A 23,347-nucleotide genomic window follows, 5' to 3' on the forward strand; every position below is an offset into this window, starting at 1 on the left:
TCCAAATCACCAAGAATCTGGTTAAATGCAGATTCTGATTCCACAGCTCTGGAATGTGGGGTGAGGAACAAGAGTCTGCCTTCTAGGGAGCTCCTGCTGAGCCTTGGGTAACAGGACCACACACTCACCTGTTCGGAGCCCCTAATTTGCCCAGGGGAAAACGGGTTGACTCTGGAGTCTGCGTTCTTTACACATGGAAGGCAGAAGAGAATGTTGGCCCCACAAATAACAATGTGTGTCAAAGCATTTTCTTCCCAGCTTGTTGGGAACCTGCAATAGGTTTTAAGGCTGATTTCAGCTATTGTATAAAATGCTGAGAGACCCCTGGGTTTGTAATTTAGCCACTCTTCGAATATTGGATCTAGTCCAACCGCTGCATTTAACAAATGGAGAAGTTAAAGGAACTCAGAGGTTATGTGACTTTGATCCTATTACCGACCCCCCTCTCAGTTTACAAACGGAGAAACTGAGCCTCAGTGTCAGATAATGAGGAGACAGGGGCAGAGCAGCCCCAGGGGCCCCATACTCCTAGCAGCTCTGGTCCATCTGTCAAAAGTGCCCCCAATCGGTGTCATTTAGGCGAAAGCGCTTGGCACACAGTAGGTCCTCAGATGTACCAGGTCTGAACAATGAGACTAAGGGCAGGACGAACGGAAGGGAGGCAGGAAATAAATTCCCAAGACCCCCTGGGAGGCAAGGACTTGAGTCAGACCCCCGACGCCCCCTGCTCCCCCCTGGAGCCACCGAGTTCCCTTCCCTCTGCGCCCGCCCGGCAGACCAGGCTCTGCCCTAAGCGCTCTGGGGAGCCGAGAGCACCCCAGCCGGGCAGGGCGTCCCAGGAGGGGAGGGGAGCGTGGAGCAGCCTCTAAGTGGTCTGGGTTTTTTGTCCCCCCTCAAGCCCTCAAGGGAACAGGTAGTCAGAAAACTGAAGATTTCAAACACGGCTCTCGGACTCTAGCGGGCACCAGAATCACCTGGGGTCTCGGGCGCCGGCCGCACGCGGAACTCCTGACTCGGGAAGGCCCGGTGGGGCCCGGGGATCTGCATCCCGGACAAGCTCCCAGGTGATGCTGATGCTGCCGCCCAGAGGCCGCCCTGGGAGAGCCCTGGACTCAAAGAGTCCCGGAGCCGGTAGCCCAGAGCCCGCGGTAACGGCGGCTGCGGGGCGAGGGTCGCCCCGGGCGGGGCTTCGGGCTGGGGCGCCCCCTCACCTGACCTGACCGCATGAGTCCCCGAATTCTCCCTGCGAGGTGCCGGGCGCCACCTGCGCCTCCGCCTCCTTAGAAGTCCGCAGTGGGGCAGGAGCCTTGGCCACCGGGCGGGTAGAGAGGGGACAGGGCGGGGGGAGTGGGACGGGCAGCGGGAGAGGGGGACCTGCGGAGGGACGGGGGAGACAGAAGGACGGGCAGACGGACGCGCGGGAGGCACGGAAAATGGACATGGGGACGGAGGAATGGGGAGACGGAAGGAGGATGGGACGGGAGGGTGGACGAGGGGGACAGAGGGACAGAGGGATGGGCGGGCGGGGGAGACAGAGGAGATGGAAGGACAGGGGCCGGGCAGACGCGCGGGGGGACAAGGGGTTGGGAGAGACGGAAAGATGAGGGGACAGGAGGATGGAGGTGGGGACGAGAGGACTGGCACACAGACTCAGGGTGGTAGAGCGACAGGTAGACGATGGACGAGGGGGCGGGGGTGAGGGAAGGAGCGGACGGGCAGGCGGACCCAGAGATGGAGGATAAATTGGGGGACCGGCGTACCGGAGACAGGGACGCGGGGAGACCGCCCCACAGAGGAGATGGACCGGCAGGCCAGGCGCGGCCGCCTCCGACCCCAAGACCTCGGGGCCCCTCAAGCCCTACCTAGGGCCAGCACGTAGCCCTCGAAGTTGTCGCTGCTGAGCAGGCTGCAGGTGCCGCGGAGGCCTGTGCGGGGCGGGGACGCGGGAGCGGCGCGGAGCGGGGAGCCCTCTCCCGGCCAGCTGCCCCCGTCACGCGCCTGGTTTTCGGCCGCCGCCTTGGGAAACTTTTCAGTTTGCCTTGGGGCTTCCTCCTCCTCCTCTTTAACTCCAAACCTGGGTTGAACTCAGGACCGTCCTCCGGCCACACTTTTTTCTCTCCCTACATGTTAATGACCAAGGGAGCTCCTTCAGACTCGTGGCAGTAATTACTGTGTCCGTGGCAAAAAACATACCAAAAAACCCAGCTCTAGTGGGCTCAATAGATAGGGGTTTATTTTCCTGATCAATCAAGCAGCCCTAGGAGAAGCGGTTGCTGGTGACAATTTGGCAACTCCATAACACGGAAACGGAAACGGCATCTCTGGGATTCTCTTGGCCTTTTATTGCCGCCTATTACTTCACTGCCTGGACATCCACATTCAAGGGGGGAAAGCGGGGAAAGCACCCCACCCCCAGATCCCATCTTCGGATTTCTGTTCACACTCGTTGGTCAAAACTGTGTCATGCCCCAGGCTGCCAAAGCGGAGCGTGTGAACTTAACCACTATGCAACCACGCCCCCAGGTGGCTGGGTTCTAACAGGGAGCATCCCAGGATAGCAGGAAGATGCTGTATTGTCTTTTATGATCTAACTCAGAAGTCATATAACATCACTTCCACCAGTCACAGGCCTATCCAAATACAAAGGGAGGGAACATGGACCTCATCTCTCAATGTCACATTGTAAGAAGAGCATGTGGGATGGGACATCTTGTAATAGCCATCTTGGAAAACACAATCTGTCACAGCTGCCAATCCCTCTTTTGACCCTCATACTAAGCTACAACTTCTAATCTAGACTTTATCAGTAATAAAGGTGCTGTTTTGGCTCTCCATTTGTTGCTTTTTTTGTCTTATTTTGCAGTTGGTTTAGAACTTGGACAGAGAAATAGTTGGATCTCTTAAAAAATCTCTAAATCACCTTTTCAGAGCAGCTTTCTTTTTTTCATTTTATTTCATTTTTTCCTTTTTCTCCTCAAAGCGCCCCCGGGACATAGTTGTATATTCTTCGTTGTGGGTCCTTCTAGTTGGGGCATGTGGGACGCTGCCTCAGCGTGGTCTGATGAGCAGTGCCATGTCCACGCCCAGGATTCGAACCAACGAAACACTGTGCCGCCTGCAGCGGAGCGCGCGAACTTAACTACTCGGCCACAGGGCCGGCCCCAAGAAGAGCCTTCTGATAGACTTCAAATGGACATTCACTCTGCATTACATCTCTGCTTGCTCCTTTCATTATTATCATAAATCATAACTATCTTTTTTTGGCTTGACTACTTTTTTCGTTAAAATTTCCAGGGCAGAGACCAGGTTCATCTCATTCACATCTGCAGTACCCCCAGGGCCTGGCACAGGGCCTGCACGTGCTTGCTGTGTTGAATGAATGGCTACAACCTTTTCCAAAGCAGAACTGCCATTTTCATTGAGAAGCTTGAGTGGCCTTGCCTTGCCCAGAATGAGGCTGCTGATCCTCCAAACTATGAGACATTGATTCCTCTGGTGGAATATGACAGGCTGATAGCAAATCCTAGGAGTAGATACACCTTGCCATTTAAAGGGCACAGAACTCTGATCTCTGACCAGATTTCTGGAGCATGAAACCTCTTTAAACTCCAGATAACTAAGGGAACGGGATATGGAGAAATCATGCTTACTTCCTCTCTCTAAATCTTATTGCTCTCAATGTTGGCCTGAAAATGAAAGTCACAGAAATAACTAATAATAATTTTAGCATTCGTGCTGGATGATGCGGCTTTTGGGCAGCTTGGGTCATCTATTACGGGTAGGGTTGAATTTCAGTTGAAGGGGACATAGATGGGACTTGCCCATGACATAAGGAGTAATTTTCGCCTCCACAATTCTATAATGTTTCTTCTAGACAAGGACCAAAAGTTACCTCTGGAAAGGAAAGAGGGGAGAAAGTTATTTGGCCAAATAGGAGCCCTTTCTTTCCTTCCATTTGATACTGGCAAAGTAAACCATAAAATTATAGCCAAGATGAGGTCCTAACCCTGCATATAGGTGCTGCTCCTCAGACAGGAATGGATGGGAATTGACGAGGGGCACTTGTAGGGACGACTCTTCTGTCACTTGATGGAGTCTGATACTGGTCCAGCAAGGAGTGGTGTGGATACTGGGTAAACTTCACACCCTCCACACCTCCCCTTCCTAATGCAAGGAAGCAAAGCCATCAGGGAGCTCAGTCCAGCCCCAGGGGTGAGACCTGGATACACAGGAGATCACTATACTATTATCACTGATTTTGTCCATGTTTGATATTTTCTCTAATGTTTTAAAATGTCTTTTTTGTCATATTACCCATTGGTTTGGAAAAATTTATTGGGCAGTTTAACTGAATTTGGGAAAAACTGTCTCCTGTAGTCATTAGACTTGGTAAGACACTTGAGGCAGAAATGGATCTGAATGCCAGTGCTGAAATTGACGTAGCAATTTCATTAAAGGACAGCAAGAGGAGGGTGACCCTCCCTGAGGAGGAGCCAAGCAGAGGATTTCCCTCCATGTGCCAGGCACCACTGTTAATGGGACAAAAACCTTACCTGGGCCCTTCCAAGCTTCCTCCTTACGTGCCCTCACATCCCATCCCGCAGCTCGGCCTGTGGGGCTGCTGTCCTGGTGGGAGCCCACAGTGGCATGCCTAGTCTTCTTCACACCTCCTCTCAGGTTGTTCCTCCCACCTAAGGTTGCCAGAGTTGGCACAAAAATAAAACAGAAACAGGACTCCTTGAACTTCAGATAAACGACAAATAACTTGTAGTATAAGGAGCTCCCCCGGAATGCCCTCTGACCTGGTTTCCTGTCCTGCAGGGCCCGTGGGCGCTCATTTTTAGGAAGGCTTCAGGAGTGATTCTGGAGAGTCCCTCACTGATACTCAAAATGCAGCATCTCCCCCCACCTAACGATGGGCAACACGGTGGCACAGGCTGTCTTGTACTAGCGTGCCCCCCTTGGCACTTCGCATAATGATAGCATTCCAAGAAATACTCCCCGGTCACACAGAAGGGAAGGGACAGGTGGCAGCTCAGACTGGTGAGAAGCCATTGTGAGTGCCAACTCTCCATCAGGTTGATAAGGTTTCAGAACGGGAAGGGCTGCAGAGATAATCACATTATTTTATAGAAAGGGGCCCTGAGAGTCAAGTGACTCCCTCGAATCAGCTGAACGACATGCCAGGCACTAGAACCCTGCCTCCCAGGCAGAAGCTTCTGCTCGGTCTCAGGCGATAGCGCTGCAGGGTCGCATTACGCTACTAGCATGGGCATCTGGGCACGTTTTCTTTCTTTTGCTGGCTAAGGGCGAACTATGGCTCTCAGCATCTCCTCCCTCCAATGGGCATTCACTGCTCTAGTTCCAAGGAACTGCCAACATTGACCAAGCTCAACTGAGACCTTCTGTGTGGTCTGGACACATCGCACATCACCATTGGACTATCATACTGCTGAAAGTTTTATTTATTTGTACTCATCTTCTTAGGGTGGGTGAAAATGTCAAGATTTGGCTAAAATGTCATTCTTTGAATGATAATATGTTGCGGAAGGAAATGACAGGTTAAGAGCACAGGCCCTGAAGAAAAACTGCTCATTCAAGACTCAGTTTTGCCATTTACACCAGTCACCTAATCATGCCAGTTTCTTTATGATATAAGGCACTCACTAGCACATGCCCAGTATTCAGTAAGTGCTCAATAAGTGTTGGTATTGTGAAATTCAAAGGGCACCACTGGTAAAGTAGGCACAGAATGCAGAGATGGACACTGTTTAGCATCCTCACTGTTGGGTGGACGCCGTGTGAACGTTTGCGATCATTTGGGAACAATTATGAGAATGGCAGGGGAGTGAATGCCCCGTGGCCCCCAGAGATAAAAGTTAAAGGAGCCCATTTCATAATAGAGTGACTTCTGGGCTCCCAGAGAATTGAATCAGAGAGGTTGGGTAAGGAAGATAGTAGCTTTCCAACTACCCTGCATGCTGACCTGGGTGGATGCTTCCTTCCACCCTAGGGTCAGATCGTCAAGATGGCAGAAAAAGGAAGAGCATCCTTTGATGCCAGGAGAGGAACCTAAATCACATCTCTGGCTCAACCTCTGCACCCTGATTACCAAGGAGAACCCACAACTCCTGTCTAAAACGTTTGCTGTTCACACTTGTCCACTGAACAAGGAAACAACAACAAATCTCTCCATGTGCTGTATGTTCAACTGAATGAAGCTGCCAGTAGAAGATGTTTCAAGTTTGTTGGCTCCACTGAAATTATACAAACAACCTAAGGGGTAAAGGAGTGCAACACATAAAAAAACACCAGCATCAAACAAACAAACAAAACACCAGCTTTACACATTTCCTAAACTCAAAATTCACATTACGAAAGCAAATTATGAAAAAGTTCTGGTAGGGGGTAAACAATGGCATATTTTCCTTTCTCAGTGGAATTCACAACAATTATTAATATTTATTCCCCTGTGAAATTCACTGTTCTAATTTCCATTAGCCAAACAGGAAGTTCTGTCCTTGAGGATACCTAAAACTATGCCATCAGGCTACGGCATCAGCAGCATCTTTGGTACTGGGACAAGAAGCCAAGTAGCTTGTTCTATATACAAAGTTGTTAATCCATAAATAGTATAACAAAGGATCATTTCACCACAACCAGGGCTCCTGGGAGAGCTCCCACATGCTTTACTCAGTGGGTCCTGAGGTCAATGCACTCATAGCTGAGCAGGGTATGGGCATTTCTGGGTATGAAGGCACCACAGTAGAAGAGAAGTTTCTAACAACAGAACCTTTCTGCAGTTCACACAACGATTCAGATGAACTAAGTGTAGTTTTCCAGGAGAAGAAATCAATCAAATTCTGATAGCTTCATCTGCTTCTAGATTGTTATTTTTCAGTGCTGCTCCAACTCAAACTCCAAAAAGGTAAGGAGGGGAAGAATGATGCTCATCTCTCAGACCTGACATCCTAACTTTTCGTTCATTCAGCAGAGACTGAAACCTACTGGGTGCCAGGCTTTGCATCCTTCCTTATCTCTGAGAAGTTGCCCTGTTGACTTTAGTAAGAATAAGTCAAGAGCTGTAGAGTTTACATTTGCCAGCTTTATTCAACATTTTCCTTTTTTTTGCTGAGGAAGATTCACCCTGAGCTAACATCTGTGCCAATCTTCCTCTGTTTTTTAGTATGTGGGCTGCCAGCACAGAATGGCTGCTAATAGAGCGGTGTAGGTCCACGCCCGGGAACCGAACCTAGGCCACGAAGCGCGGCGTGCCGAACTTAACCACTAGGCCACCAGGCCCAACGTTTTCCTCCTGTAAATCATGGTTTCAGATCTGACTATGTAATTGCACAATTATACGTATTTGTTTTCTTCTGCAGAGTTATAAATCCTTCATCTAGAGTGGTGTAGGTATGAAATATAAATTGTAAAAAGGTAAATTATTCTATTTTCATTAGAAAGTTAACTTTAGACCTGTTTCTGTCACAGAACGATTTTCATGAACCATAAAACTATTCTATTTTAAGAATTACTTCTTTGGCCACCCTTGGTGAAGACTGCCCAGAAACAGGCATGCACAAAATGTTAGTTCCCTCCATAGCTAAACTCAGGATTTTAAATGGACTCCCGCTTTTCACATTTAGCTTCTCTTATGTGGTAAAGCCAGGATGTCCTTTTTGATTTCTTATTTGTAGTTAATTTGACTGAATGGTCTGGTTTTAGTGCTGCTAATCTCTTATTTTAAAGATAAAGAGATCTGTACCTTCTATAGGAAAAAAAAAAGATCATACTGAAAACATTCATCTTAGCAACTTCTGATAATAAGATAAATCTGATTTTCATTTACTACTGATTTTTCCCCAAACTGTCAAGCTTTAGTTTATGAAACAGGATCACAATTCCTTTCCCCAGTTACAAACACCTAGATTGTTTCAAATTCCCAAAAGGGAAGTCCAAAATATCAGGCTGTAGAACTTCTTATGAGTTAGCTTCTGCCATGTTTCTCTGCAAAGGAGCCAGAATAACCCCGACATTCCTCTCTTCACTCTCAGAGGTATACAAATCATGCTTCTCAATATATTCTTGGACAAGATCTGGTACCAAGTAGCGAATGCTCTGGCCCCTTCTGAGGGCTTGCCGGATCTTTGTGGATGAGATGTCATTGGTGATCCATTCATTCACCAGATGAATGTTGTTCTGGTATTTCCACAGCACATCGGATTCATAGATGAATTTCTGAGCATCATTCCCAGCCCGAGTAATACATATGAGCCCATAGTCTCGCACGATTTGGGTGATATCCTCACTCTTCCACAGATTGGGAACACCAAAGGACTCCAGTAAATCTGCCCCACACAGCAGCTTTACCTTTGGCACACCTGCGAAGAAGAAAACACAGCTTTAGGGTTTGCTTTTCTAATAACTCCCTTTATCAAAATGAATCTGTATTTGTGTTTTTCTGGCTAGAGGGTTCATAGTTTTTATAGGACTCAGGTTCTCGAAAGAGATCTAGGACATCTGAAAAGTTACAGACCACTGCAGGAGAAGTAAGCTCAGGGTGCTTTTACTCTCCCTCTCTCCCATCACAGAACTAACAGAGTGCATTTTCCAGGTACCCACACACTTTGAATATGAACGAAAATACAAAGCGCGGCTTGCTCAGCTCCAGAATCTTATCAACTCTAGTCGGTAAGTCCTGGTAAAACATACAGACCTTTAGTTTTTGGCTCTAGGGATTTCTTTTGGCTAAAATCTTGTCTTTGTTCAGCCCACTTCCTCTTCCGTCCAGGCCTTTCCAGCACAGGTGAGCCCTGCTCGTTACCACAGCTACTAGCCTCTAGTTTCTCTTGATGGTGTCTATAAAACAACAAAGCAAGAGAACATTCCTTTTTCTCACAATGCTTAACTAAAATATCGCCCCTCAGGAGATGCCTAAGAGCCTCTGATCCAATGTTAAAGGCTGGGTGATATTAAAAACACTTAACCACAGGTACACACAATGCCTGGCCAGTGAGAATGGACGCCGACCAGGACACAGTACTGCCGGGTCAGAACGGATGCTGGCCATCACACTGCAGTGCTGGGGACTGGCTATGGGGAATGGAAGGCAGGGGAATCCAAATGGTAGCTATTACTATCCTAGGCTTTCTGTGTCTGTCATAATAACAAGAGGTAACAGTATTATTATTATTTTTCTTTTGAGGAAGATTAGCCCTGAGCTAACATCTGCCGCCAATCCTCCTCTTTTTTCTGAGGAAGACTGGCCCCAAGCTAACATCCGTGCCCATCTTCCTCTACTTTATATGTGGGACACCTACCACAGCACAGCATGCCGAGTGGTGCCATACCCGCGCCTGGGATCCAAACCGGCAAACCCCAGGCCGCCAAAGTGGAATGTGCGCACTTAACCGCTGCACCACCAGGCCAGCCCCAAAAAGTAACATTGTTATATGCTAAGAAGTACACTAAATCCTTCACATGGATTATTTGATTAAATCTTCTTGACATCCCATGTCATAAATAATAATATTATTATTATTATTCCCATAATGGAGAGGAAGTGAAGGCTTAGAGTTATAACTCTCAGCTCCTAGGAGACACCCTGGAAGATACAAGGCATTCAATAACAACTTCATTGAGTGAAGGTTTTGGTTTTATAAAGCAACTACATTATTGCCACCATTATATCAGAATTGCTTATTAGTCCCCTTGAGAGAAGAGAAAACTGATTAATTTGCCCAAGGCCGTTCAGCTTATAAGGAGCAGAGCCAGGATTTGAATCCCGGCAGTCTGGCTCCAGAGCCCTCTCTTGACCACTGAAGAGGGTGGCTTGACCTGGTAATTAAGAACCACAACGCCAAGGATAAGGTCCCAGAGCGGGGCAAGTGGCCGAGCCTAACAGGAAGGGACCACAGGCAGCATTGGGTACAGCTTTATTCTGGGCTGGCAGGACGAGGCCCAATGCCTCCTTACTGGGAAAAGCTACCCAAGTAACATGAGCTACACTTGGAGCCAACTATGGGTCCTTTATGCCCCTAAATCCCTTCCCTCTTGAATTGCTGAGTTAGTATGTGATGAACAGTAGGGTTACCATGGAGCTGAGGAGGGCTATGTAAGGTGAGGACGCAGGAGCCTGATGTCTGATGGACGACTTTCTAGCCAATGAACAGGGGAGACTCTCTTCTGCCTGACAAGCCTGAAGAGTCAGGCCTCTTGATAAGTCGCTGTGCTAGATATTGTCTGCTGGCTCAGTGTCCGATCCTACCCTAAACACATTTCCCAGAGGTCCTTGCAGCAGGTTGCGGATGTGATCCAGATTCTGTTGATGAGATTCACTCGTGAGAGGTTTGGAAGGCAGAAGGGAGGCAGAGGCCATCCTTCTGCGGCTGTAGAGCCTGACAAGCAATGTCTTACAGCGTGAGCATGGTGGCCAGACTTCATTCCACTGTCCAGTCACCAGCTTTAGGAGCCTAGGAGTTTCACAGCAGCACTGGAGGCAGCAGGGGCAGGAAGGGCTTCCTGAACTCTGACTGCAGCTGAGGAGGTATGAGCTTGAAACAAACCCCACTTCCACTCCTCTAGTCCTTTCAACAACTTCTGCATAAGCACCTAAATCCCTTTCTGCTTAAAATACTCAGAGTGGTTTCTAGCTCCTATATGAACCCCAACTGCTACAGTCAGAACCAGAAGGTTCAGAACTCTAAGAACAGACAGACAGAAAGGTTTGTCAGAAAGCCCTTATTTTATACTCAAGACAATATTAAGTAATAATTAGATGTTACTCATTCTGGTTTCTGAATCCTTAACTGGAACTGTCTCAAAGTTATGAGCACAGAGATCTCTGACAACCCCTTATGCTGTCATGGAAGCAGTACCTAAACTCAGGTCTGTCCATGACAAGCATCACAACTTCTCATCTTTTTTTTGGTTGTTATAATTAAAGTTTTATTGTGGAAAGTGACAAAAATTTTGTTTATAATTCAAAATACAGAAGAGAAAGCCTGACGAAATCTTCTTGGCCAATTGAGCACAGGTTAAAAAAGCTTGAGAAATGCTGCTTTAAATCAAAGCCCTAGAGAAGTTTGTCACTGCAGGCCCGCTGGCAGCAGCCAGCAAGGTGGAGCCAGGCACTGAGCATCTCGTGCCCTGGGCCCAGGACCTGGCAGAACTGCCAACCAGGCTCTCACTCCCACTTCTTTCTGCTCATCAGGAAGCAGCTCACTCTGCCTCTCTCTTTAATACCTAAGCAGACTGATGATGGTCACATCGTCTTACAACTTTGCCTTTCTCATTTGGGGCACAGACAGGCCAGGCAGCCTTCTCTAGGCATATTCTCTAAGAGAGACATACATAGTAACGAGCGTGCAAACATCTCAGAACGTAATGAAAGATGTAAAGACTAAGGAATACATGGGCTCTGCTGTGCCTCACAGCATGCAGGAACCTCACACAGGAAGGGCACAGCCCAAGCCTTTCCAAATCGAGTGACAGCTTTGCAAATCTGTGGTTCAGACACAGGCAGCATGGAAACATGGTAAAAAGCCACAACAGCCCCCAATGTATTTCCACGAACTCACAAAGTCGCTTTCCCCATGAATACCTGAGCACCTTAGCAGTCTCTACCCACTCCTTCTGAAGACTTTCCCACGTATCAACTTCCACCCATTCTGAATTCTTGGTGGAAAGTTGTGCCATGAAAACTCGGTGATGGGCAGAGATGAGTCCTTTCTTCTTATATGCATCGCCAACAGGAGAAATTATGCCTTTGATAACTTTATATTTTCCTGGATAAAGAGTTAGATTTGGTATAAGGTATAACAAATTACATTTTATGCACAGGAAGTATGATCATCAATATGGTTTTATAATCACAGATCCCCTTTCACTTTATTTTTGTAAACCGGGATTCAGGTTTCTTCACGCATTCATTCATTTATTCATTAATGTGGTAAAATATACATAACATAAAATTTACCATTTTAACCGTTTTAAGTGTACAGTCCTTGGCATTAAGGACATGCACACTGTACATCACCACCGTCCATCTGCAGACTTTTTCATCTTCCCCAACGGAAACTTTGCACCCATTAAACACTGATTCCCCATTCCCTTGCACAGTTTAAATTTCGACTGATATTGCCAAATTGCCTTGTAAAAAGCCTTAATCAATTTGTACTGTCTACCTATAGTGCATACAAAAGCCCATTTCTCCCCAACCTCTGACACTTGACACTATCAAGTTTAAAAATTTTTGTCAATGTGATGGGCAAAATATATCTCATTTATTATTTTAGCTGCCTGATTATTAGGATTATTAGTGAGTTTCAGCATCCATCCATCTATCTCTTGGCATACAGCATGATCACTTATGTAATGAAACAAAAGAAATCTGTGTGTATATAGAAAAGGAAAACGTTTTCCTCGACCCTCTTAGGGTCCCTTGCTGGGTCTGAAAATTAAACTGACAAAGACATATTAACAAGAGAAAAACAGGGGCTGGCCCCACAGCCAAGTGGTTAAGTTCGCATGCTCCACTTCGGTGGCCCAGGGTTTCTCTGGTTTGGATCCTGGCTGCGGACATGGCACTGCTCGCCAGGCCATGCTGAGGTGGCGTCCCACATGCCACAACTAGAAGGACCCACAACCAAAATATACAACTATGTACTGGGGGGATTTGGGGAGAAAAAGCAGAAAAAAAAAAGAAGATTGGCAACAGTTGTTAGCTCAGGTGCCAATCTTTAAAAACAAAGAGAAAAACATACCAATTTATTTAACAGAAGGTTTATGTGACATGGGAGCCTTCATAAGGAAATGAGAACCCCAAGAAATAGTTAAACCTGAGAACATTCATGCTAGGTTTGATGCAGAGTGGACAGTCATGGAGAAATATGACAGGGCAAAGAGTACAGGGCAAGCGCAGTAAACTGGGGGCCACTCGGCAAGGCCTGTCTGTTTGACTTCTTTGGAGATAAAGATGCTCCCTTCCTCCTGGTAGAGGGAGTGCACCTCTCACATGAGGGTTTTATGACCTGCTTCCGGGGAGAAAGGTGGGGGAAACATCAGAGTGACCTTATTGATTTTGCTCTTTTCTCAAACTCCTTCAGCTTAAAATATCCAACGTGCCATATTTTGGGGTAACGTGTCCTGAACCCTATTATTTATTTTTTTGAGGAAGATTAGCCCTGAGCTAACATCTGCTGCCAATCCTCCTCTTTTTCACTGAGGAAGACTGGTCCTGAGCTAACACCCATGCCCATCTTCCTCTACTTTATATGTGGGGCACCTGCCACAGCATGGCTTTACAAGCGGTGCCATGTCCGCACCTGGGATCCAAACTGGTGAACCCTGGGTCGCTGAAGCAGAACGTGTGAACTTAACGCCTGCATCACTGGGCCAGCCCCCCTAAACCCCATTACTGTTGGTTACTGTTCCTACCTGTTCCATTCATGTAGTCCTTGGCCAGTTCAAATAACCTGAGGTGCATGTTAGTGATAGGATTAAAGGAACCACAGGCAAGGAGAACCAATTCTGTCTTCTCTGAATTCTCCATGCTAAGAATTTGAACTCGTTGATCTAATTGGAAAACTCAGATATCTTCCTTATTGTCTACAAAGGAAAAAGAAAATAAATTCAGTTACAAGTCTTTAGATGTCCTTCCATGTTCTCATTCCAAGTAGATGGATAAAAATATTTGGCTTCAATGACTATGCTAGATGAATTGCAAAAATGGCCCCAATTCTCCACCCTTCCTTTTCAGTGTGAATCTGCAGCTCCTACCATAAAGGGATGGGATCTCCTTCCTACCCTTCGTGATTTGCTTTGGCCAAAGGAATGTGGCAGTCGTGACAGTGTGCCAGTTCTGACCCTAGGCCTTTGAGGCTTTGTGCACTTGCAGCCTCTTTTGGACACCTGCCTCTGCCACGAAAACAAGCCCAGGCTAGCCTGCTGGATGATGACAACATGTGGGAGAGAGCTAGTGCTTCCCCTGACAGATACCCAACCTCTAGCTACGTGGCTGAGGCCATCCTGGACCAGCCAAACCACAGAAACTGGCTCAGACCCGCAAGCAAGCCCAGGTGACATCACTTGAGCCCAGCTCAGATCAGCAAACCTACAAGCCGACTCTAGACTCAAGAGCAAAAATGAGTGTCTATTGTTGTATGCTGCTGAAGTTGTGTGACTGCACTACTGTGGCCATAGTTAACTGACACAACGACATCATCATCTACCAAATCTAACTCCCAAACAACCTGCCCCACAAAACAGTATTCTGCCTCTTAGCCATGATCATTATCATCACTTTTAACTGAATAACTGTTACAATTCACAAACTTTTTCATATCAATTATTCCATTTGATCCTTCCATAACCCTAATGAAGTAATGCAAGATGAGTGATTTTAAAATTTTATTAAACAAATTCATGTATATAGATTTAGAAATCACAGGGTGACAGAGGCCCATAATGAAAACCAATAGCTACTGACCATATCCTGCTCACCAACCCCTCCCCCTCCACTCAGCTTCCTTAAAAGCAACCACTTTTAACTTTTTCAGCTATTTCTTCCAGTAGATTCTACCATAATTCTATATTAGGTGCTTATAATGCCATTCCTTAATTGATCCAGTGTAAACAGTGCCTATTTACTTTCTGTTATGACCTGTGAGGATCAGCTCTCATATACCCTCCCTACCCACTCCCAAACTTCCATGTGTACACACATGCGCACACACATACACACGTATACACACAGGTTATCTCTAGTCTGTTGAAAATCATCTTCTCACCGGATTTTTAAGGCATTCCTTCTAGATTGCAGTGTTAATAGTAAGAAATCCAAAGTCACTTCCAATTCTGTGACTTGTGTGACATTCTTTTCTCCCTTGAAGCTTGTAAGATCTCTTCGTCCCCTGTGTTCTGAAATTCTACAATGACGTTTTCTAGTGGCTTTAGTTTCACCCCTTGTTCTGGGCACTGAGCAGGCCCTTTCAATCTCAAAACTCATAACCTTCAGTTCTGGAAAATGTCCTTGAATAATTTCATGGATTATTTTCTGCCTTCCACTTTCTCTGTTCTCTTTGGAAATGCCTATTATTTAGAGCTGAGGCACCTGGACTGATCTCCTAATTTTCTTTTCTCGTCTGTTTCCCACCTCTTACTTTCATGCTCTAATTTCTGGATACCCTCAACTTCATCCTCCAATCCATCTATTGAGCTTTTCATTTCTGCTATTATATTTGTTTCTAAGACTTCTGTCCTCTGAATGTTCCTTTTCATGGTATTCTGTTCTTGTTTTGCCAATGCATTCTCTTATCTCTCCACCAATACTAATGATGCATTTTAGATTTCCTTCAAAAACAGCTGATGGGGGCCGGCTCTGTGGCCAAGTGGTTAAGTTCACGTGCTCCGCTGCAGCGGCAGCCCAGGGTTCGGATCCTGGGCGCAGACATGGCACCGCTCGTCAGGCCACGTTGAGGCGGCGTCCCACATCCCACAACTAGAAGGACCTGCAACTAAGATATACAACTATGTAAAGGGGGGTTTGGGGGTATAAAGCAGGGAAAAAAAAAACCCAGCTGATAGGAAGTCCTGAGAGGCAGGCAGGGCCTGTGCACAGTGGGCTTCACTGTATGGTCCCCTGGCTGTTGGTATTGCAGGTCTTTCCCCTGGGACTGGTCAGATTCCACAGAAAAGGATCCTCCATTCTCATGCCTATATACCATAATCGTTAAGAATCTATACTCTGAAATCAGACTGCCTGAGTTCAAATGGCAGCTCCAATACTTATATGTGCTGGATGACCTTGGGCAACCTGATCCTAACCTAACCTTTCTTTTGTCCCAGTTTTCTCAGTCTTAAAACAGAGAAAATAATAGTACCTACCTCATCATTGTTCTGAGGATTAAATGAGACAATACCTGTATAGCACCTAACACTGCTTTTCGCATAACAAACACTATGAATGTAGCTATTATTAATGCTGCGTATCACGTTGCTATCGGTTAACTTTTTAATCTACAAAAACATCAATTTCAAATGGTTCAACCAAATATTATTACTCTACTGAATCTGTTTTGTCCTGGAGGCTTTTTCTTCTAGAACTCTCTCTCTAATCTGGACTGAAAATCTCTAATCCTTTGTGCAGCCGTCATTCTGAAATATTTTTCATCTCTCTCCTGAGTTAGACCCCCTATTTCTTAGGACCGCATCATTGTCTCTTTTGTTTTACTTCCTGATTTTTCTGGAGCATATCCTCAAGTAGCTTCATAATAAAAGGCACATGGGAAATAAAATAAGTTAGATTATGTCTTTATTCCTCCTTCAGAGACGAGTAGCTTAATTGAGAGAATTACTGGTTGAAATAATTTTCTTTTAAAATTATGAATGCATTTCTTCATTGTTTCTAGCATCCAATACGGCTGTTGAAAGTCTGATGCCATTCTGATTCTTGTTCCTTTTTATGTAACTTTTTTCTTTTTGGAAGATTTGTAGAATGTTCTCTTTATCCCCAGTGCTCTGAAATGCCACAATGGTGTGTCTTAGTGGCAGTCTTTTTCATTCGTTGTGCTGGGACTCAGTGTACCTTTCCATTTCAAACTCAAATCACTCAGTTCTGGGTTATTTCTTTGATAAACATCCCTTATTAACTATCAATGGTAAAAATACTTTTGCTATTGGGAAATTTTTAAAAAGTATTTTTATATATTCAAACTATGTTTCAAAATAATCATTATGAGAGCTTATAAATATAACTCCAGGGATGCCGAATTGCTCAAAGCATTTTGGGATCTTTTGGGGAATTACTTGTAAAGTTTAAAGTATTTTTATAATTACTGTAGAAATATAATGAATGACAATAAACAAATCAACAGCTGTATGATACTTTTTAAGTTATACAATACTTTCATACACATTTTCCTTTAATCCTCACCACAAAAAAGAATTGAGCCAAAGGCATTTAGCTTGTTCCAAATAATAAGCTATTTTTAGACATTTAGTTTTTCCAGTTAATCTATTATTGGACATTTAGGTTTTTCTAATTTTTCAGTATTACAAACATCTCAAAGATAAAATGGGTTGAGAAGGAATTGGAAAGTAAGGCTATAAACACCTCCCTGTGCACTTGTAAGACTTGCCAACACTCAAAGACCTGTGTCAGGACCATTTATTTGTAGGCCAATAGTGTTCAGACCAGTCGGCTGGGTTCACCAACTCAGTCGTGGCTCTGATTCTATGCTCTTGTTTGACAGAGCTAGTGAGTGGCAGAACCAGAGCTAGAATTTAAGTTTCTTGACTCCTAGGGTCTCTCTCAACAAAAAGAAAAATGGGAGACAAACTGGAGCTGTGTAGATTGGAAACGAGCCCTCCTAGCTGGGGAGATGAGGAATGTGAACTTTAATCTCTTAGTCAGTGGGAACCTCTGAAGGTTTCTGAGCAATAGAGTGGCAACAGGGTTCTAAAAAGCAGCATGATATGGGTGTTAAAACCTTTACTTGATCGTATGAGCTTGATCTAATCGCTTAACTCTGTCTAAGTTTCCTCATCTGTAAAATAGGGATAATGATAACCAATCTCAGTTATTTTGAGGGTAAGACATGGCAAGGGGCTCAGCATTATCGCCTGGCACAGTTTTAAAATAAATAGTAGCTGTTATTTGTGAGGAAAGTGATAATATTGATGATGGAGAAGCCATTGGATTGATTGGAAGGAGCAAAACAAGCCAGAAAGGCCAGTTACAAAGTCATGAGTGCCTCAGTGTAAGTACAGTCAGTGAGAATGGAAATAAGGAACATTTATTCAATAAATATTTGAGGCCTTCTCCAAACAAAGCACAGAGGTAGGGATCACAGGGACACTGCTCACTGTTGATAGTAAACAAAGGAGACGAGGGTCAGGAATGCTCCACATGGCATTAAAAACTGAGTTCATTGGCTACGAATGATTTAAATATTCTACCTTTCTATTATCATCCCCAGGATGGTACCAGGGTTCACTTGCGGCTTGTTCCCACCCCTCCCACCCCTACCCCTCAATTTCCATACAAAGTACCTGTGGTATTACGGGGTGGTGGTAATGCAACATCCCCACAGGACCCTGGGCCCACAGGGAAATCAGGGTGTCCTGCCAGCTGCTGACCATGACCTCTAGGACTATGGCGGAGGGGCTAGGTTCAGCTGGAGGTGTGTCAGTTCCAGCCCCACCCATCTCAAGTGTCAGCACCATTCCCAGAGGAGAGGGAGCTGGGAGCTGGAGGAATAGTAAGTCTGAGGACAGGAGGTACAGGCCCCAAGGGAGCTGCGCCTGCTCAGGGAAGGATGGAACAAAGAGCCTGGAGCCCCTCCCTGGCCTTGGGGATGAGCTCAGGTTTCCAGGTCTTCCCCAGGGGAAGGGAAGTGGATGGAGTTGGGGGAAGGTGATATCTAGCTTAAAGGTAGTTGTCTTTCTTCCTTGTCACACTCCTGACCTCTCAAATATCCTGCTCTGTTCTATCAATTCACTGTGAACACAGTCAACTTGAGCTCAGACGAGACTCTAGACCCTCAAAGCCACAGAAGAATTAACTTACAGTGAGCTCCTATCACATGTCAGGGTGGCTTTAAGAGAACGAGGATCTGTCCCTCTCCATGGGAGAGTACTTCCTCTGCATCCTTGAAGAGTATGTATTAGGGAAGGGGGACACGGCAGGCAGAAAATGCATGTAGAAGTGGTTTGGAAGCTCTAACAGGATTGTTCTGGATCTTCCTTGCCTTGCTCCAGGTGCTCAAGGACCGTTGTCACCATGATTCACTTTTGTCTGGCTCACACAGCCTATCGTCTACACTGCTGGCTGCCGAGATCTCATCGGCTCAGGCTGTAAGTGTCCCTTCCCAGCTCTCTACCACAAAAAGTTCATTTCTTCCGGAGGCAGTCTTAAAGTTTAACAAAAATTCACTTTCTGTTTTTAAATCACAGACCCTTTAAGTTTTAAAACATTAACAAGGCATTTTGTAAACATTAAGCCAGTTTTTAAAACATTAACTTAAAAAAAATAGTCAACTGTTTGGCTTTTCTTGTCACATTTCACATTGCTCACTGTAATTAAATGTTGACCTGTTAAATAACGTGATTGGCTTGACAATGGCTTGGAATTTACACCTCTAATAAGATGCTATTCCTTTCAAAATAGTCACCTTAAGCATATTCTAGTTTTAACAATGGGCCATTGCTTTAAACAATCTGGGGCACATTTTGAAACTGCCTATTTTTTTGAGTACCCTCCTTGGGGATAAATCTTTGTCTTTGGAGGGTAGATTTGATTTCTACAAATATCCTAAAGTCATTCAGTGCTAAACTGATTAATAAAATAAATAACGGAGGTGAATAATACAGCTTATGATGAAGAAAGAGAGCTACTAGTTAACGAGGAAGCCTTTCTTCTATGCATGGAAACTACCTACACGTAATCTCAAAATAATTTCCAAACTGTCTCAGCAGGAAGAGCAGACTTGGTTTGGTTGTGTAACTAGTGGTAGGTGGGTAACCTCTGGGTTTACTTGGGTCACACTGTGCAGAGCTGGCACAGCACAGGGGCCTGGTTAGGACTCTCAGACCTCGTTCAAATTCTAGCTCTACCACCCACTACTAGGTGTTTGTCCTCTGACAAGACCACTTAATCTTTCTTAGTCTCAGTTTTCTCATTTATGAAATTGAGAACCACAGTCCCTACCTCACAGGATTTTGTGCACATTAAATGAGAAAGTGAATAAAAAATGTTTGACACATTTGTCTACTAATTATGAATATTAATAACTCTTACAATTACTTGTGGGTTGTCTTACAGCATTAATTTAGACTCATGTTGAAGGAACCAAGGTTCTAAAGATTCCTTAGAGACCATTATCAATACTGCCTGTTATACAGGAGCATAATAAATGGGAGCTCTTATGCTGAGTGACTATTAGACACAATTTTGTTCTAGTGGGATGGATCTCAATCCATCTTTGCTATATTTAAAACTTAATCTCTGTGGCTTAATGTAACATTATCATGAAATAGAACCTGAATTTGTTTTCTTAAGCCATTTTATCACTAAACAAGTAACGTAAAACATAACTCGCCGTGTCCCATGCAGCCAAGTGACTGTGTTCTTGTTTGGGATCACCACTCTGGTCCTCCAGCTCTATGTTCTGCTAAGGTAAGTTCTTTCCCCAGCCAACCCCTCACCTGGTGGCTCAGCACGCATGTGTCTCACCTGTGGAGATGGTTCGGGTGCTCTCTGCGCCTTCTGTTACATGTTTAATTGCAGCCTGCCCCATCGTCTTTCCCCTATTATTAATGGCAGTCACCTGCTTCACCTTTTTGAAAAGTCAAGAATCTCAATACGTGAGGATAGCTGGGATTGGGGCAGACTGAGTTTAACTTTTAATCAAGACATATTTCTTCTAGTCTAAGAAGCCATTAAATGGGAGACAACGAGGGCACCAATGTTTCAATTTACGGATTCCTCAGAGACCGGTCCCAACAGCCCAGCGTGAGCTAAGTCTGCAGGCTGAGGCGACACAGGCACACTCGACTAGGTTATGATCCGACATGTTATTTCAGATTCTAGGATGGAAATCAGTCTTGGGAGAAAAAGTCAGTCAGTTAATAACTTTGTCATTGGGCAAATGAAGCAAATGCAATTTGATACATTCAAAATAAAAAATCGCAGCTCTAAAAACGTGGAATTTCTAAAAAAATCTGAAAACTGAGAATACACTTAAGTGACAGAGAAGGAACAGAAACTGTAACACTCATTGTAATTAGCCTAATTCAAACTCGCCAGCTTCTATTACAGGAGGTTGAAGTGCAGTAGGGCACATTTCCTCACTCAGAAGGCCAGAATTGCCACAAAATATTTTTTCACCAAAATATCAAATTAACATGAGTTAGAAAGATGATAAACATTAGTTGTCCACCAATTTTGAATATGAATAATTCTTAATACTACTTGTGGGCTGTTTTACAGCATTAATTTGCAGTCATGGCAAAGAAACCAAGGGTCTTTTTTTTTTTTTTTTGAGGAAGATTAGTCCTGAGGTAACATCTGCTGCCAATCCTCCTCTTTTTGCTGAGGAAGACTGGCCCTGAGCTAACATCAGTGCCCATTTTCCTCTACTTTATATGTGGGACGCCTGCCACAACATGGCTAGCCAAGCGGTGCCATGTCTGCATCTGGGATCCAAACCGGTGAACCCCGGGCCGCTGGAACATGTGAACTTAACCCCTGTGCCACTGGGCTGGCCCCAGGAACCAAGGTTCTTAAGAGCAGCTAGTTGCCTGGAGCCAAATGAAGCTAGTGCCAGAATTAGGATTCGAATTCAAGGGTTAGTGCCTTCCAGTGTTATGCTTAGAGTGTGGATTTCCTCTAACAAGTAATAAATTAATGTACAACCCAGCGTATTGACTTCTAGGCCCAGTTCTTCTCGATACTGCAGTCAACCTCTCCTTACCAACCTGGTTGGTAATATCATCTTTACTTTCTTCACAATCGGTAAGCGTGCATTCTGTCAAGCACTTATTAAGTGTCTCCTATTTGCCAAAACACTGACAGAACAAAAATGGATAAGATAGGACTTGCAGCTCTTCAGGAGCTAACAGAGTGAAACTTAACAAAAAAGTTATATCTAAAATTCAGGTGAAGGAAATTTTTAAAAAGTTCCTTAGTAACTCTTCTAGTTGTCCTACAGTTTAAATATGAAACCAAATTAAGTTAAATACAAATAATTACTATTGGTGTTATAAAATTCTTTATAGTTATAAAAATACCAGATTTATTCACTCATTCAATACGTAGCTACTGAGCAAATGATACTGGGTAGAAAAATAGGGACCTTGACAGCTTAAAATCAAAGAGTGATACAGAGGAGCCAGGCTCTGAAACATGGAGAAGTTTTAAGAATAGCTTTTTTTTTTTTTTTTTGGTGAGGAAGATTGTTGCTGAGCTAACATCTAGGCCCATCTTCCTCCATTTCGTATGTGGGATGCCGCCACAGCACGGCTTGATGAGTGGTGTGTAAGTCCATGCCCGGGATCTGAACCTGCGAACCCCGAGCCGCTGAACTGGAGTACATGAAGTTAATCACTATGCTGCTGGGACAGCCTCAAGAATTTTTCCTTTTTAAAAGATTGGCCCTGAGCTAACATCTGTTGCCAATCTTTTTTTTTCTTCTCCCCAAAGTACCTAGCTGTAGGTCCTTCTAGTTGAGCTATGTGGGATGCTGCCTCAACACAGCTTGAGGAGGGGTGCTCGGTCCGTGCCCAGGATCCAAACTGGTGAAACCCTGGGCCGCTGAAGTGGAGCACATGAACTTAACCACTCGGCCACGGGGCCGGCCCCAAGAATAACCTAATACATTTTGATTATATTTTCCTTTGTGTGTGCTTATAAGAGTGATATGTGATTTAAATAAAAACTATGTCTAAATTTTTTAAAGACGAAAAAATAGTTCTGAATGCCTTAGGCGCTATTCTAGAAAGAGTCTCCCACTAAATCACTACTCCACAAGAGGCAATGCATGGAATGGTGAAGAGCACTGGCTGTGGAGACAGAGGGAGGCCAGTCCAAACATTCGCTCCACAACAACAGGAGTCACTGGACCTCTCTGCGCTTCCCTTCCCTCACTTATAAAACGGAGATAAAAATACCTGCTTCACAGTTTTGCTGTAAAGTTTAAATGAGATAATGGGGGAATCATTCAGAAAATGGTCATCGTTATTATCACCAGCATTGCCAATGATAAGAACATGACCTGTATCAGAGAAACCCACCTTAGCCTGGCTAGGTTTTGAGCATTTTTGTTCCACAGTAGGAAAGCGAGGAAACACGTTCTATTTAGGTTTGCATTCAAGAATGTATTTCTGATGATCAAACCTAGTAAACTGACGCTGTTCTGCTGTCCTGGTAGGTTTCACTGTGCTGCTTACTCACATGGACCCGGTCCCACGGGCACTAAAGAGGCTGTTTTCCATATTTGGCGTGGGATCCTTTGGTGAAGGAGTCTGCACTGTGGTGTTAACAGTTTTGGCAAGTGACTGTGTACGTTTTCAAATACTGAATTTCTAAAGGCTCACCTTAATCTGAAAGCTTGACTGTATATAATACACCATTAGTCTACAACATTTATTTTCTACTCACACTAAAAATAGAGATATGTAGAGACAGAATTCCTAATCAGGTATGCGACAGTTAAAACATTTCACCAGGGTAGTTTAAAAATTCCATGAGAGATTTTTCTTTTTTCTGGGTGAATTCCACTTTACTCAAATTAAAAAAACAAAAAAGTTGGGACACTAATCAACAGGGGGACTGCTAGATCGGGTTTGG

General features: G+C 44.7%; 1 protein-coding gene across 6 annotated transcripts in view; it reads right to left on the reverse strand.

Annotated features, from left to right (window-relative positions):
• Nucleotides 1-5,447: 5,447 nt before the first annotated feature.
• Nucleotides 5,448-23,347, reverse strand: part of NMNAT1 (nicotinamide nucleotide adenylyltransferase 1) — a 53,169-nt gene continuing 35,269 nt past the window's right edge. For all 6 annotated transcript variants that reach the window (XM_046661027.1, XM_046661026.1, XM_046661025.1 and 3 more), the window contains 4 exons: nucleotides 13,438-13,608; nucleotides 11,603-11,786; nucleotides 8,717-8,859; nucleotides 5,448-8,381 (listed from right to left, as the gene is read on the reverse strand). In XM_046661027.1, coding sequence (XP_046516983.1) covers nucleotides 7,981-8,381; nucleotides 8,717-8,859; nucleotides 11,603-11,786; nucleotides 13,438-13,552 — 843 coding nt within the window. In that variant the 5' untranslated portion in view covers nucleotides 13,553-13,608 and the 3' untranslated portion in view covers nucleotides 5,448-7,980. The remainder of the gene's footprint in view (nucleotides 8,382-8,716; nucleotides 8,860-11,602; nucleotides 11,787-13,437; nucleotides 13,609-23,347) is intronic.

The sequence above is a fragment of the Equus quagga genome, chromosome 5 (genome assembly GCF_021613505.1).
Source record: "Equus quagga isolate Etosha38 chromosome 5, UCLA_HA_Equagga_1.0, whole genome shotgun sequence".
Taxonomy (NCBI): Eukaryota; Metazoa; Chordata; class Mammalia; order Perissodactyla; family Equidae; genus Equus; species Equus quagga.